General features: G+C 31.9%; 1 protein-coding gene across 1 annotated transcript; it reads left to right on the top strand.

Moving 5' to 3' along the window:
- Nucleotides 1-6,820: 6,820 nt before the first annotated feature.
- LOC114180195 (receptor-like protein EIX2) lies at nt 6,821-13,041 on the top strand. Its single transcript, XM_028066510.1, has 2 exons — nt 6,821-10,571; nt 12,661-13,041. The coding sequence occupies exons 1-2, from the start codon at nt 6,876-6,878 to the stop codon at nt 12,676-12,678; spliced, it is 3,714 nt and encodes a 1,237-aa protein (XP_027922311.1). The 5' UTR covers nt 6,821-6,875; the 3' UTR covers nt 12,679-13,041.
- Nucleotides 13,042-13,492: the final 451 nt, after the last annotated feature.

Genomic DNA, 13,492 nt, shown 5'->3' on the forward strand with positions numbered 1-13,492 from the left:
TTGACTTCATTCAAGACCAGAAATGATCCTCAAGATGACTAAGTGTGTTGGCTTTTAGGATCATGCATTGCATCCATGTGTTTGTGATTTTTCAGTTTGATTTCTGTCAGTTTCAGTTGGTTGTTTTTATTTTAAGTCGGTTGATTATAGCAGATTTATGCTTATTTTCTCTATTTTCAGTTTCTGGTGATTGTATCATGTTCTAGTATCAATGAAATGTTATGCACTGTTTGTTCTCTTAATGCATTTGTTCTATTTAATGAATCCAAAGGGGGAGAAAAATTGAGAATTGATCAAATTGGACTAAAGTAGAAGCATTAAAAGTGGAATCAATAATCAAATATGAAATTGAACACATATTATTGATAGGGGGAGCATTTGCATCTGTGTGTGTTTATTAGCTTGTATATACTGCTCTTGGAAACTATTTTTCAGGTTCACAAGTTCAAACTTGAATGTCACTTCATCAACTCAATGGTATCCAACCAATGGAAACAATTTGCAATGGAAGATAGAGGTTGGCTTCATCAATTCATGGGGAGAATGTTGACATGTGAAGCCAGGGTGGTCTGTCTCATGAAGATTTGATGAAGCTTTGTTGAACTACTTGGAGCCATTACCTTGGAATAATGCCTACATTGATGAAGTTAAGGAGATTTGATGGTATCCATGTTGATTAAGTCTTGAACACGTGCTCTCCACATGGATTAATCATTAGGAGAGAGTATTTGATGTTTGTAATTCACATTATAGACCTTGTAGCATTAATTTGATGTAATTGGTGTTTGTTGTGTTTTTTAATCTGTTGAAATGTTTTTCAACAGGTTAAAATGTGTCTTTTAATCTGTTGAATGGTTTTTCAACAGGTTAAAAGGTTAGCTACAATAGTCTTAAACTGTGACTTATTTAATTAGTTGATTTATTTTTTAATCGACTGATTTCACTTTCACTTAAGTCAAGTGAAATCAACTAATTGATTTGGAAATCAACCTGTTGAATCTCGTAATAGTTTGACTATAAGTGTTGTGATTTTCGAAATAGAGACAACTTGATCATTTTTTCGCGCGAAATTGTTCTAGAAACCTTTGAAATCTCTCTCTTTCGTGATCATTCAGATTGCAGCTGTTGAAGATTGATCTTGGATCAATTCTTGGAGCTTTTGGCTTGTGTTTGAATCTTGGAGAAGGTGTTTGTGGTAGGTAGGGTTGTGCTACCACTGAGTTTGATCTTTCTCAAGCTTTGTGTGTGTGCTTGGTGGTTTTCCAAGTCTGCAAGAGGGTTTTTGCTGTGCTGTTGTGATTCTTGTGTGATTCAAGAGTCTTTGGTGTGTGTTTTGCTTATTTTGAAAGTGTAAGAGTGTAAACTTTGTAAATCTTTTGAAATAGTGCAAAGTCAAGCTTAGGTTGCCTTAACAAACTGGATATAGGTTAGGTTTGAGTAAACCAAAATAAAAATTTTGTGCTCCAATCTTTTCTCTAACCCTTCTCTCTTGCATAATCATTTAAAGTTTAAAGAACTTGAATTTAAATCATCGTTTTCATATTCTTGAGTGTTTTGATAGCATCTGCAACATAGAGCATGTTTGCATAATCAGTTAGAACATGTCTTGTTTGTTTTTGTGCATTTATTCTTGGTTCAAATCTCAAATCTACATTTATGCATTTTTCCTAGTATTTCAGTCGACTTTTTTTCTATTTCAATCGATTGATTATACCAGTACAAAATCTGTTAGTAAAATCAACCGACTAACTCTATTTTTAAACCGATTGAAAGTATATTGTCCAGTAGTTGTTACATCCTAACTTGGTGATCGAATTGATTCAATTAAATATGGTTTTTTAGCTTTTAAAAGATAGCCTAAACTTTTAACTAGCCAACTCAACCCCCCTCCCCCCTCCCTTCTTGGCATTTCAACCATTTCAAAACTAACAGTAAAGACACTATGGGAACAAAGGAACTAAGAGTCTTGCTATATTGTAATGAAAGAGTACCATAGCCAAAAAATGAACATTTGTCATATTATGTTGAGTTTTCCTGTAATAGGGAGGATGACCAAAGAATGTCTTAATATATTGTATTTTCTTTTTTATGTTGTTAATCTTGTTATATACGAGTTGGGATAACCCAATTACCCATAAATATATTTGTTTTTGCTGATAAAAAAGGAAATGTACATCCATTTAGAAGTACAAATTTTGTAATGGTAACTAATTTAATTGAAATCTAATTAATTTTTTTCTTTTGACAAAAAAAGTTTATGTCCTAACTCTTTCAATTTCATGTGATATCGAAGATAAAGAAAGTGAAAAAGGTGAAAAGGTGAAAAGACTTGTTATAAGGGTTCCTATAACCCTAAAATGTAAATTGATTTGAATTTCGACAAGCTTGATCTTATATTGATTTATAATTATTTATATTATGTTGAATTATTAATGACTTGAACTTTACTGTGATCAGTTATGTTTAATTTGACATGGCCAAAAGATTTCTAAATTATTGATAATTGATATTCTCAAAATATTTGTTTTTTTATCGGCAAAATATTTGTGATGATTTATTAAAAGATATGATGGACTTTATGGTGCTTTTGGATGGGGTGTAATTACCATGATGAGTGTCTGCTAATGTATAACATGACACTTTGTTTGCATAATTTCTTCATATGCAACTCGATTAATTAAAATATGGTTGATATTGACCTTGTCAATTTTACAAGTGAACCTTGTTTTTGGATTAAATAATAAAGTTTGATTTAATTCTTTAGAAATATTTTCGGAAATATCTTTAAAAATTGGTTTAATTATACTGTTGAGAATAATTTATCTAATATTTTTGCTAAAAGAAAGAATTTTCACTCAAGTATGTCTTATTTTGGTTTGAACAAAAATAAAGTTAAAAATAACTTTAGTTTTAGCCTTATTTTTGCTTAAAAAAATATCATTATAACTCAATCCAGTTTCTACCTAATTTTCGCTCAAACGAACATATTTTCACTTGAGCAAATATGTTTTTCTCAAGCTAAATAAATCTTTTTACTTTTTTTATTGAATGTGAATGTTTTGATAAATTCAGATGGACTATTGATTCCTATATGTGATTGCTTTATGGCTTTACTTAATTAAGTTATATTGTATTACAATGCTTATTAATTTGGATGGAGCTTGCATGAATTTGAGGTCATACATTTAGATGATATGTAAATCATTGTTTGAGTTTTTTTTATTAAGTACTGAAATGTTGTAATATAGATCTTCTAACTTCATTAATGATCTAGGTCACATAAACTCATATATCAGGTGGTGATGAGAAACTGAGAGGGAAATTGTCACACACCATGTCTAAATGTGTGAACCTAGGTTATGATGAATTTAGGGTTCACTTGTGGATCATGTATTGAAATGAATCATTGAGTCAAATAAAAGTCTCTAGTGTATGTATTTAAAAATGAATCTTACAAAAGGTGTGAATTGAGGTTCTACTTGTTGAATATCTTTCACTATAATAATAGTCATGTGTGATTTTTCTGATTTTTGAATATATGTGTTTTGATGGAATTGAATTGTTTTTTGTTATTTTATTATAATGTTTTCTTACATATTTTTTAATTAAAAAATTATATCAATAGTTCATTATTATATGTGCTTGTTATATTTTGTTGTGAACTATTCAATGATTGATTATACTTTGATGGCTTTATAGTATATTTAATAATTTTAATTGTAGAGTGTTATAATTTTAATCTTTTGTGTAATATGCATGAAAGACCGATGTTTAATTTTTCGATAATGACTAGATTCATCGAGTTTCCTTTCATATTTGGCACTATTTTTTAATAATGTACATATACCCCAAGTAATTTACCATAACAAACTCATTTGCTATAGTAACATGATATGACAATATTATAAGGACTTAAAATTGAATTTTGTAAGGCCCTCTTATTTAAGTCCCAATAGTTAAGGGCTGTCCCAAAATCTAATGGGCCTAAGGGTTGGCCCATAGGGTGTTCAAGGTCCCTAAGTCAGCCAAACCCTCCCACTTCTGTCATTCTTGCAGAAACAATATTCTCACACTCTCCTTGTTTCTCATAGAAGCTCTGTTAGGGTTCAGCCACTGATTCTCTTCAAGTTAGCTCAAACCAATTTTCTACTCCACGTAAATCAGTTTTCAGCTCATACTCTTTCTCCATTCAGTTTATTCTCTATGGTTACACTAGGTTTTGTCTGGGTGAACTTGTTTTAAACTCGTTCTGCTATTTTGCCAACTCTGAATATGTTCTTAGAGCTACATGTGCTCCACAGTTTGGGTGTCGAATTTCTTGGCTACCATTTTCCAGGTAAGGGAAGTTAGGGTCTTTAGTACCTTCCAAAAACCTACTTGTTTTCAACTCGGTTTCTTGTCTTGTATGGATTGTATGCTACTATGAATGTGTGGAATGCTTGGTTACATTATTTGGATATGTATGCATGGCTGTTGCAGGGAGAACAATGGCGGAGATCTGATAATCTCGCTCAAGCGAGTGGATCTTGCCTAAGCGAGAGTATCAGAAAACCCACCCAGGTGCCGCGTGAGCTGTCGCTTAGGCGACAAGCGACTATTTTGAGCGAGAGTCCATCTCACTCAAGCGAGGAGGTCTCGCCTATGCGAGAGTACGTGACAGTGCCACTGATCATTACTTCGAGCCCTCGCCTAGGCGAAAGGAGCTCGCCTGAGCGAGAGACCCTCTCACCTGAGCGAGATCTTTCTGCCTAAGCGAGGAGCTGGGCGAGGAGTGTGCTTGTTCTGTTGTTTCTCTGTCCTTGTATGTTTGCCACATGTTTGGGTGAATTAATATGTTAAAAGCATGGGATGAGTGATGTGCATGTATGGAATTGGTTCATGGATTGAATGTGATGAGTTTGGTATGGTTTTGGTATGGAATATGAATGAAGGTTGGTTATAAAGTTTGGCATGAGATTGGTATGCATGATAAGTACCTACTTGGTTGGTGAAACATGATTTGTATGTGGTTAGGGCGTAATTCCATGATAGTTTCGTGGTGGTGCCTCATTGGTTAGGGCATAGTTTAATGAGGCTCTAGGTGAGACCTCATGGTGGTGCCTCAGTTGGTCGAGATGTAATTCCATGACCCTTGTTAGTGGGAGTTTATGGTGGTGCCCCATCTATATAATTTAGTAAGGATTCAAGGTAAGGATTGCATCCTGACACTCTAAAGAGTCAGTTAGTCTCACATAGAGCGTACTGACCCGAGTGGTGAGAGTAGCAGGAGGCCTGAAACCCATTAAGGGCTAACCTTGTGTGTGGGGGATGAGACACTAGAACAATTAGCTCGGTAGAGCAGCTCGGTAGAGTAGTAAAAGCCACCATAAGTGCAAGCATCCGCTGAATCCGACTAATTATATGTATCCGGATGAGTCGTGTCCGAGTCTTAGTGTATTGTTTGCAAGTCATAACATGATTGGTTGGCTTATGCATCTTGAACTATAAAATTGTATGTAATTGTATGATAAACCATTTTCCGCTCTGACTTACCTTTTTGTTTGTTGTTTGTCTTGCTTGTGTGGTTCTCTCTTTTTGCAATGATTATCAATTTATTAGTGTGAGCAGATGCGAGAAATCCTCGTGGCCAACAGGGAAATGATGACTCCACTGCATAGCCTGTTTGGGCTGGATTCCTTTTGCTTGGGCTTTTCTTTTAGGGCTACGACCATGTATTGCCTTGTCTTTAAATTTTCTTTTAAAATATTGTCGATACATTATGATACTATGTTAGCGTCATCGTGGTGTGCCTGAGTTTCCTTCTTGTTTCTTTTGGACAATTGTAAGGAGTAATGTTTATACTACAGGACCATGTTTACTACGTTATTCTGTGTGACGCTCCCTTTAATTAGGATATTAATTAAATGGGGTGTTACAAATATCATAAAATAATATAAAAAATCACAGAAAATATACAAATTTATAATGGTATTATTTTCGTACAATATTTTATTTCTAAATAAAAATAAATAGTATTAATTATTATTCATGTAAATTATTAAATTGTATTCATGTAGACTGTTTCTATGTCGTTATAAAAAATTAACCATCTTGGTACTCAAATAAAGATATTACAAAAAGGATTTTTAAATCTATTAAAAAACAATTGAATTGTGAAATGCATTTTCAAATCACTTTTCATTTCAAGAAAATTTTCCATTAAAAATCAATTTTAGAGAAAAAATAATTAATTACTATAATCTAATGATTAATTTCGATATTAATTTATAAAATTAAAAATTATTACTTAATTTAAATATTAATTATTTTAGTATCTAATCTTGATAACTAATTTTGAATACTAATTTAGTAAAACAATTATAATTATTTTAGTAATCAATAATTTTTATTTTTATAAACTTTTTATCATTAAAATTAATTATTATTTAAGAATTTTTTCATAGTTCATTATAATTGTAATCATGAATTTGATGGTTTATTTCATCATATAACATCTTGACATTGGAATGAAGTTCTTGCCTTAATAAAAAAAGGGTCGGGTGATTGATTTATTCCACAACTACCAAATTTGTCTTCATACTATAAAAGCAACAACATTTCATTTCGTAGCAATTTCATAGTGGATGCTACATAATTTAAAGTTTATTGTATTCATGAGATAAAATAAATTATATTCGTCTATGCAAATTGAATAAAATATAGTGATTAATAAAATACCACGACCCACGAGTGAGAATGAAGGATGGGAAAGCAATTAAGGAGAGTGAGAAGAATAGGTAATTTAGGAGTTTGTGTGTCTATAAATGTGCGTGTTGGGACAGCTAAATTCATAACTCATATAAATCTAATTCTACTATTCAGTGTGTGTCTCTGTGATGATAATGAAGAATTTGAAAGGGACGATGTTGGTGGTGTGTGTGGTGTTACAGATTGCTTATGGCCAAAACCCAATGAGATGCATTAGAAAGGAGAGGGAAGCACTCCTCCAATTCAAGGCTGCCATTGTCGATCACAACGGCATGCTCTCTTCTTGGACCACTCCCGACTGTTGCCAATGGGAGGGGATCCGCTGCAACAACCTCACCGCCAATATTATCAGCCTCGACCTTCATGGAGAAGTTCATTATGAATATTTTTCTCGTGGCAATTATGAAGTCTCTCAACGTTACATCAGCGGAGAGATCCACAGGTCGTTGATGAAGTTGTCACAACTGAAGTATTTGAACCTCAGTTCCAATGCTTTTCGAGGTAGTCGCATTCCAGAGTTTCTTGGTTCTCTTAGAAACTTGAGATACCTTGATCTCTCCTCATCTCTATTTGGTGGAAAAATTCCAAGCCAGTTAGATTCTCTTTCTCGTTTGAAGTACTTGAATCTTGCTTTCAATTATTATTTGAAGGGTTCAATCCCTCCACAACTTGGAAATCTTTCTGAATTGCAGTATCTTGATCTCAGAGGCAATCTTTTAGAAGGAGATGTACCATCTCAGCTTGGAAATCTCTCCGAGTTGCAGTATCTTGATCTTGGAGACAATGTTTTTGAAGGAAGTGTGCCATCTCAGCTTGGAAATCTCTTCCAGTTACAATATCTTGATCTCAGTCTCAACTCTTTTGAAGGATACATACCACCCCAACTTGGAAACCTTTCAAATCTGCAAGAGCTTTATCTTGGAGGTTATTACGGTGGTCTCACTATTGTCAGTGGTGATGAGTGGCTATCTAATCTTATTTCTTTAACTCATCTTTCCTTGGATTTCATATTTAATTTTAACAGTTCTCCTAGCTGGCTTCGAATGATTGCCAAGCTACCAAATCTAAGAGAACTGAGTTTAATTAATTGTGGTCTTTCCGATCATTTTCTCCTTTCATTCAACCCTTCCAACTTCAATTTTTCTACTTCCCTTTCCGTCCTTGATCTTTCTCACAACTCCTTCACACAATCAATGGTTTTCCAGTGGTTGTCAAACACCACTTCCAACCTTGTTGAGCTTGACCTTCGTGGTAACCTCCTGAAGGGTTCCACCTCAAATCATTTTGGCTTGGTCATGAATTCGCTTGAGCACCTTGACCTCTCCCATAATGTATTCAAGGGCCAGGATATGAAATCATTTATGAATATATGCACCCTTCGTTCTTTACACATGTCTAGAAACAATGTGACTGAAGACCTTCCATCAATTCTTCATAATTTCTCCAGTGGTTGTGTTAGATACTCACTACAAGAGTTGAGTTTGACATCTAATCAAATCACGGGCTCCATACCTGACCTTTCAAGATTCTCATCTTTAAAAATATTGGATCTTTCTAACAATAAATTGAGTGGGAAGATACGTGAAGGCATTAGATTGCCATCTCAAATGGAGCAGTTGTCAATTGGGTCTAACATTTTAGAAGGTGGTGTTCCAAAATCATTTGGGAGCACATGTAGTTTGCAGTCGTTGGATTTGTCTAACAATAAGTTGAGTGAAGATTTGCCAGTCATATTTAATCATTTGTCTGGATGCTCTAGATACTCGTTGCGAGAACTATATCTCAATCAAAATAAATTCAATGGAACACTACCTGATTTCTCAATATTTTTGAAGTTGGAAATGTTGGATCTCTCAGGAAATGAATTAAAAGATGGAGTGCCAAAATCAATTCACAATGCTACTGTTTTGCGTTTATTGGACCTATCCAATAATAGCTTGAGTGAAAATCTTCCAGCAATGATACATCACCTATCCCAATATGCTAGATACTCATTGCAACGTTTAGATTTGAGCATGAATCAAATCAGTGGCACTTTGCCCAACACCCTTTCAATGTTCTCATCATTAAAAAAGTTATACCTTGATAGTAACAAGCTAAATGGGACAATTTCTGAAGATCTTCGATTTCCAACAGAACTTGAAGTTCTCCACTTGATGTCAAACTCTTTGAAAGGTGTGATTACTGACTCTCATTTTTCTAACAAGTCAAAGTTAAGGACACTGGACTTATCAGATAATTTGTTGACAATAAAGTTTAGTCAAGATTTTGATCCATCTTTTCAATTGACAAATATTGCATTCAGATCTTGCAAACTAGGTCCGTTGTTTCCCAAATGGCTAAAGAAACAAAATGAACTTAGAAGCCTTGACATTTCAAATACTGGAATATCAGACACTCTTCCAAAATGGTTTTGGGCTAAATTTTCATTGCAAGAGAGGATAAATATCAATCTTTCATGTAACAATCTACAAGGTATGATTCCAAATTTTTCACTACAGAATCATTACGAGTCCCTTAGTCTTGCATCAAATCAATTTGAAGGTTCTGTTCCACTATTTTTACGAGACTCAATTTATCTTGATCTATCCAACAATAAATTCACAGATTCTCTTTGGTTTTTATGTTCTGGCGATGTAGCTGAAACATTATACCAATTGGATCTTTCAAACAATAATTTTTCTGGACAAATTCCAGATTGTTGGACCCATTTCCAGTCATTGGCTTATTTAAATATGAGTCAGACCAAATTTTCAGGAGAAATTCCTTCTTCAATGGGATCACTCCTTGAACTTCAAGTTTTGTTATTAAGAAGCAATAACTTAACAGGTGAAATCCCTTCCTCCTTAAGGAACTGCACAAAGTTAGTGATGATAGATATAGCAGAAAATAGATTATCAGGATCAATCCCAAAATGGATTGGGGGGAAATTCCTGGAGTTGCAATTTTTAAGTTTAAGAAGCAATTACTTCAATGGAAGTTTACCATTGGAAATTTGTTATCTGAAAAGCATTCAACTCTTGGATCTCTCGCTAAACAACCTATTTGGCCAAATTCCTAAATGCATAAAAAACTTCTCCTCAATGACTCAAGTGACTTCTATGAGAGATTATGAAGATCATTGGTATTTAGCTAACACCACCTATGTTGAAGTTATTTCATACAATTTGAATATATTTTTTATGTGGAAAGGTTTAGAGCAAATGTTCACAAATAATGGATTATCACTTTTGAAAAGCATTGATCTCTCAAACAATCGACTCTCAGGAGAAATTCCAAAAGAAATGGAGGTTTTATTTGGCTTGATTTCACTGAATTTATCAAGAAACAATTTGATAGGAAAAATTCCATCAAATATTGGAAAGTTAACGTCACTTGAATTTCTTGATTTGTCAAGAAATCAACTTGTTGGTTCAATTCCTTCGAGTCTTGCTCAAATTGATCGACTCACAACATTAGATTTGTCACACAATTATTTATCTGGAAAAATTCCAATTAGCACACAATTACAGAGTTTCGATGCATCAAAATATGAAGATAATGTTGATCTTTGTGGACCACCATTAAAGAAATTATGCATTGATGGAGTGCAAAGGAAAGAACCAATTGTTAAATTTCAAGAGAATGACAATTTGATTTTGGATCGTGAATATTATATAAGTGCTGCAATTGGATTTATTATAAGTTTCTGGGGAGTGTTTGGCTCAATCTTACTAATACGTTCTTGGCGTCATGCATATTTCAAGTTCTTAAATAGTTTAGCAGACATTCTTTATGTTATAGCAGTAGTGAAAGTATTCAAGAGGTTACACAGAGCATATCAGGTAATTTTTTTTATCCTCATGTTACAAACTTGAATTACTCTCATTGTTATGATATTATTATTAACGTTAAATATAGTTTTCATTTCAAACAATTATAAAAAAATTGTTTCGTCCCTAAACGAAATTATAAAGCAATTAATTCATGTATTTTATGAAAATAGTATAAAGCATCTCATCAAGAAACGACCTGAACTATTTGTCATCTGATTTCGGACTCTATTATAACATCCACACGTATGTAGTTTGTTAAAATATATTTTATACTACTTTTCTTATAATTTAAGAGCTAAGCACATTTTTTTTTATAATAGTTTAGTAACAAAAAAATATTTAACCTTTTCTTCTTATTATTTTAACTAATTCCTTTAAACAAACCCTAGTTTTCTTTCTCAACTTTGTTCAACATATATATGTTACATTTCCTATGATATAAAGATCAATATTGAAGACACTGTCATGGTAAATTTTCATTTTTTTTTGTCTTTTTTTAATATATAAATAATTATGAATAATATTATTATTATTATAATTATTATCGTAAATAGAATCTCAAAAATAAAAAGAAGTAACTAAAAGATTTTAAATTTAAACATGTTTTTCCCTCTGTGTATTCATTCATAATATTATTTATTTTTCTTATCAATTGTTTTTCTTATTTTGTATTTCTTGATGACTGTTAGTGACTTTGCTAATTTGGCATATCACCATTTAATAGAAAAGACATGACAAAAAAAAAAAGGCACTTTGATGAACGTAAAGAGAAAATTTAAAATATTTTGATGGAAGAAATCCGTAAGTATTTCAGAAACAACTTAACAGAGCAGGAAAATATATAAAAAGATTTAGGAAACAAAAGTAATTTTTTAATTAGAGACCAACTAAAAATCAGACTGTATTTCAAATCTAAAAGCACATTTAAAGCAAAACTTTGTATAAACATAAATTATTGTAAATACAAATATTCCTTTTTTTACAGATAAATAACATCACATTAATTTGCATTTCACTATTTACTATTTATCTTTATAAAATCGTTCATACTTTTTCAGAGGATAACGATTGCATAAATATTATAGTAAAATCATTTTTTCATTTAGACAAAAAGAAACTTATTGAAAGATTGAGGATGGAATTCTAAGTAAGAATATTTCTTAAGGACAAGAATTAATGTGTATGGATACAATAAAATAATAGAAGATCTTAGCATAAAACATATTTTCAGTCAATTTTTATCCTCTTTCGATCATCTCTCAAAACTGTTGTTTCATTCTCATAATAAGTTGTTTCTTCTTTTGTATGTTTAGACATTGAAATATGTGGCATGGATGAAAGATAATTATGTCTATAAATATATTTTTTTTTTATATAGTAAAATGAGTTGTAAATCAAGAAAAAATCTCCTATCTAAATCTTGATGTTTTCTAATCTCTATTTGTCTTTTACAAATAATTTTTTGTTTGTTTTACTAATCATATAAGATAATTATTTTTGACAAATGACTCTTTTTTTAAAAGTATATAATAAATCGAAATAATTTAATTAGTATTCACTTCACTTCAATTATTTGAGTTTTCACTACAACAAAAATCACTTTAGACAACAACATAAAATTATGATCTAAATTATAAAAATCATGGTCTAAAGATTAGACCACATTTTTTTAGGTGTGGTATAGGCGAGTGTGGTTATAGGTAATAGACAACGGTTTTTAGTACGACAATGTTTTTGAAACCGTTGCTTAAAATCCTTACAATAGACAACAGTTTTTCAGGTTGATTTTAGACCTCACTTATATTTTTAGACCACATTTTTACTGGTTTTGTCCACATAGTTTAAAGCAGCAGTTGTATAATCATGGGCTTTCATGATAATTATACAACATTTATAAAAATGTTGTTTATTATATGTTTAGGCCACATTTATTTAGTCGTTATCTAATTTAGTGTGGTCTAAACTACAAAATGTTGTAGTGTTTCCATTCCTTTGCCTTTTGATATTTGAGGGTATTTGGATTTTTTTTTGTTTTTTTCATTATCTTCTATATTGCTTCTATTTTTGCCAAATTAATGATTTGTTTAATTTTTGGCAGAGGAAATCTGAATTTTAGGTGTGAAGTAGTGAATGTGGAAAAAATGGAAGTGTTGTTAAATAATGAAAGGGTTACGATGGTAGCATGCTGAAAGGACCTCAAGAAACAGAGAAAAGAGCTAGTTTTGAAGATGAAAAGCCAATTGAATTTGGGGAAAGATAATTGAGGAAAGTTTCTACACGTTTATTTTCTTTAAAACTTTCTTTCTTTTCTATTTTTATATTTTGTATTGGTTGTTGAACTCCTTTGGTTGTGATTTTCATTTGCCTTTTTCTAAATATTTTGTTCATAGCTTAGCCTTTAAATCTAAGCTTATTGTTTACTGAGAAGCTGTTAGTCATACAATGATTTCATGAATCTTCAAAATGTTGGAAATGACATGTTTGGTATAATTGCTTATTGAGTTTTGGGTCATGTTATTTGATATCTAAAACTAACAGAAGATGATGCGGATTTCTTCCTTTCTACCTTGATTATTAGTTTTTTATTTTCTGTTATATCAGTTTCTGTTTCAGGTTCCTGTATATAGGGAACTTTTCTGTATGTTGTGAGTTAGTGAAACATAAGTTCAGAGAAGTTTGTTTTCTATCTCATCTTCGTTCCTGTTATATATGTTGTTACGTGCATGAAGTTCTCATCCGGAACTTTTTCTTCCTTTGCTGTTATGAAGTTTGATGGTGACATCATCGATGGTCGGAAATTAAGGTGAGTTAAGTTTTATATTTGGTAGAAATGAAAAAAATGAAATACTATATAAAAAAAAAATCCGTCAATTTATAATTTTAAAGTTTTTGTTAAAAGTGGGGTTAATAGTTTGTATATGCTTTATTTC

Source organism: Vigna unguiculata, chromosome 1 (genome assembly GCF_004118075.2).
Source record: "Vigna unguiculata cultivar IT97K-499-35 chromosome 1, ASM411807v1, whole genome shotgun sequence".
Taxonomy (NCBI): Eukaryota; Viridiplantae; Streptophyta; class Magnoliopsida; order Fabales; family Fabaceae; genus Vigna; species Vigna unguiculata.

Coding starts and splice junctions, on each gene's coding strand:
- LOC114180195 (XM_028066510.1), top strand. CDS start 6,876: ATGATAATGAAGAATTTGAAAGGGACGATGTTGGTGGTGTGTGTGGTG.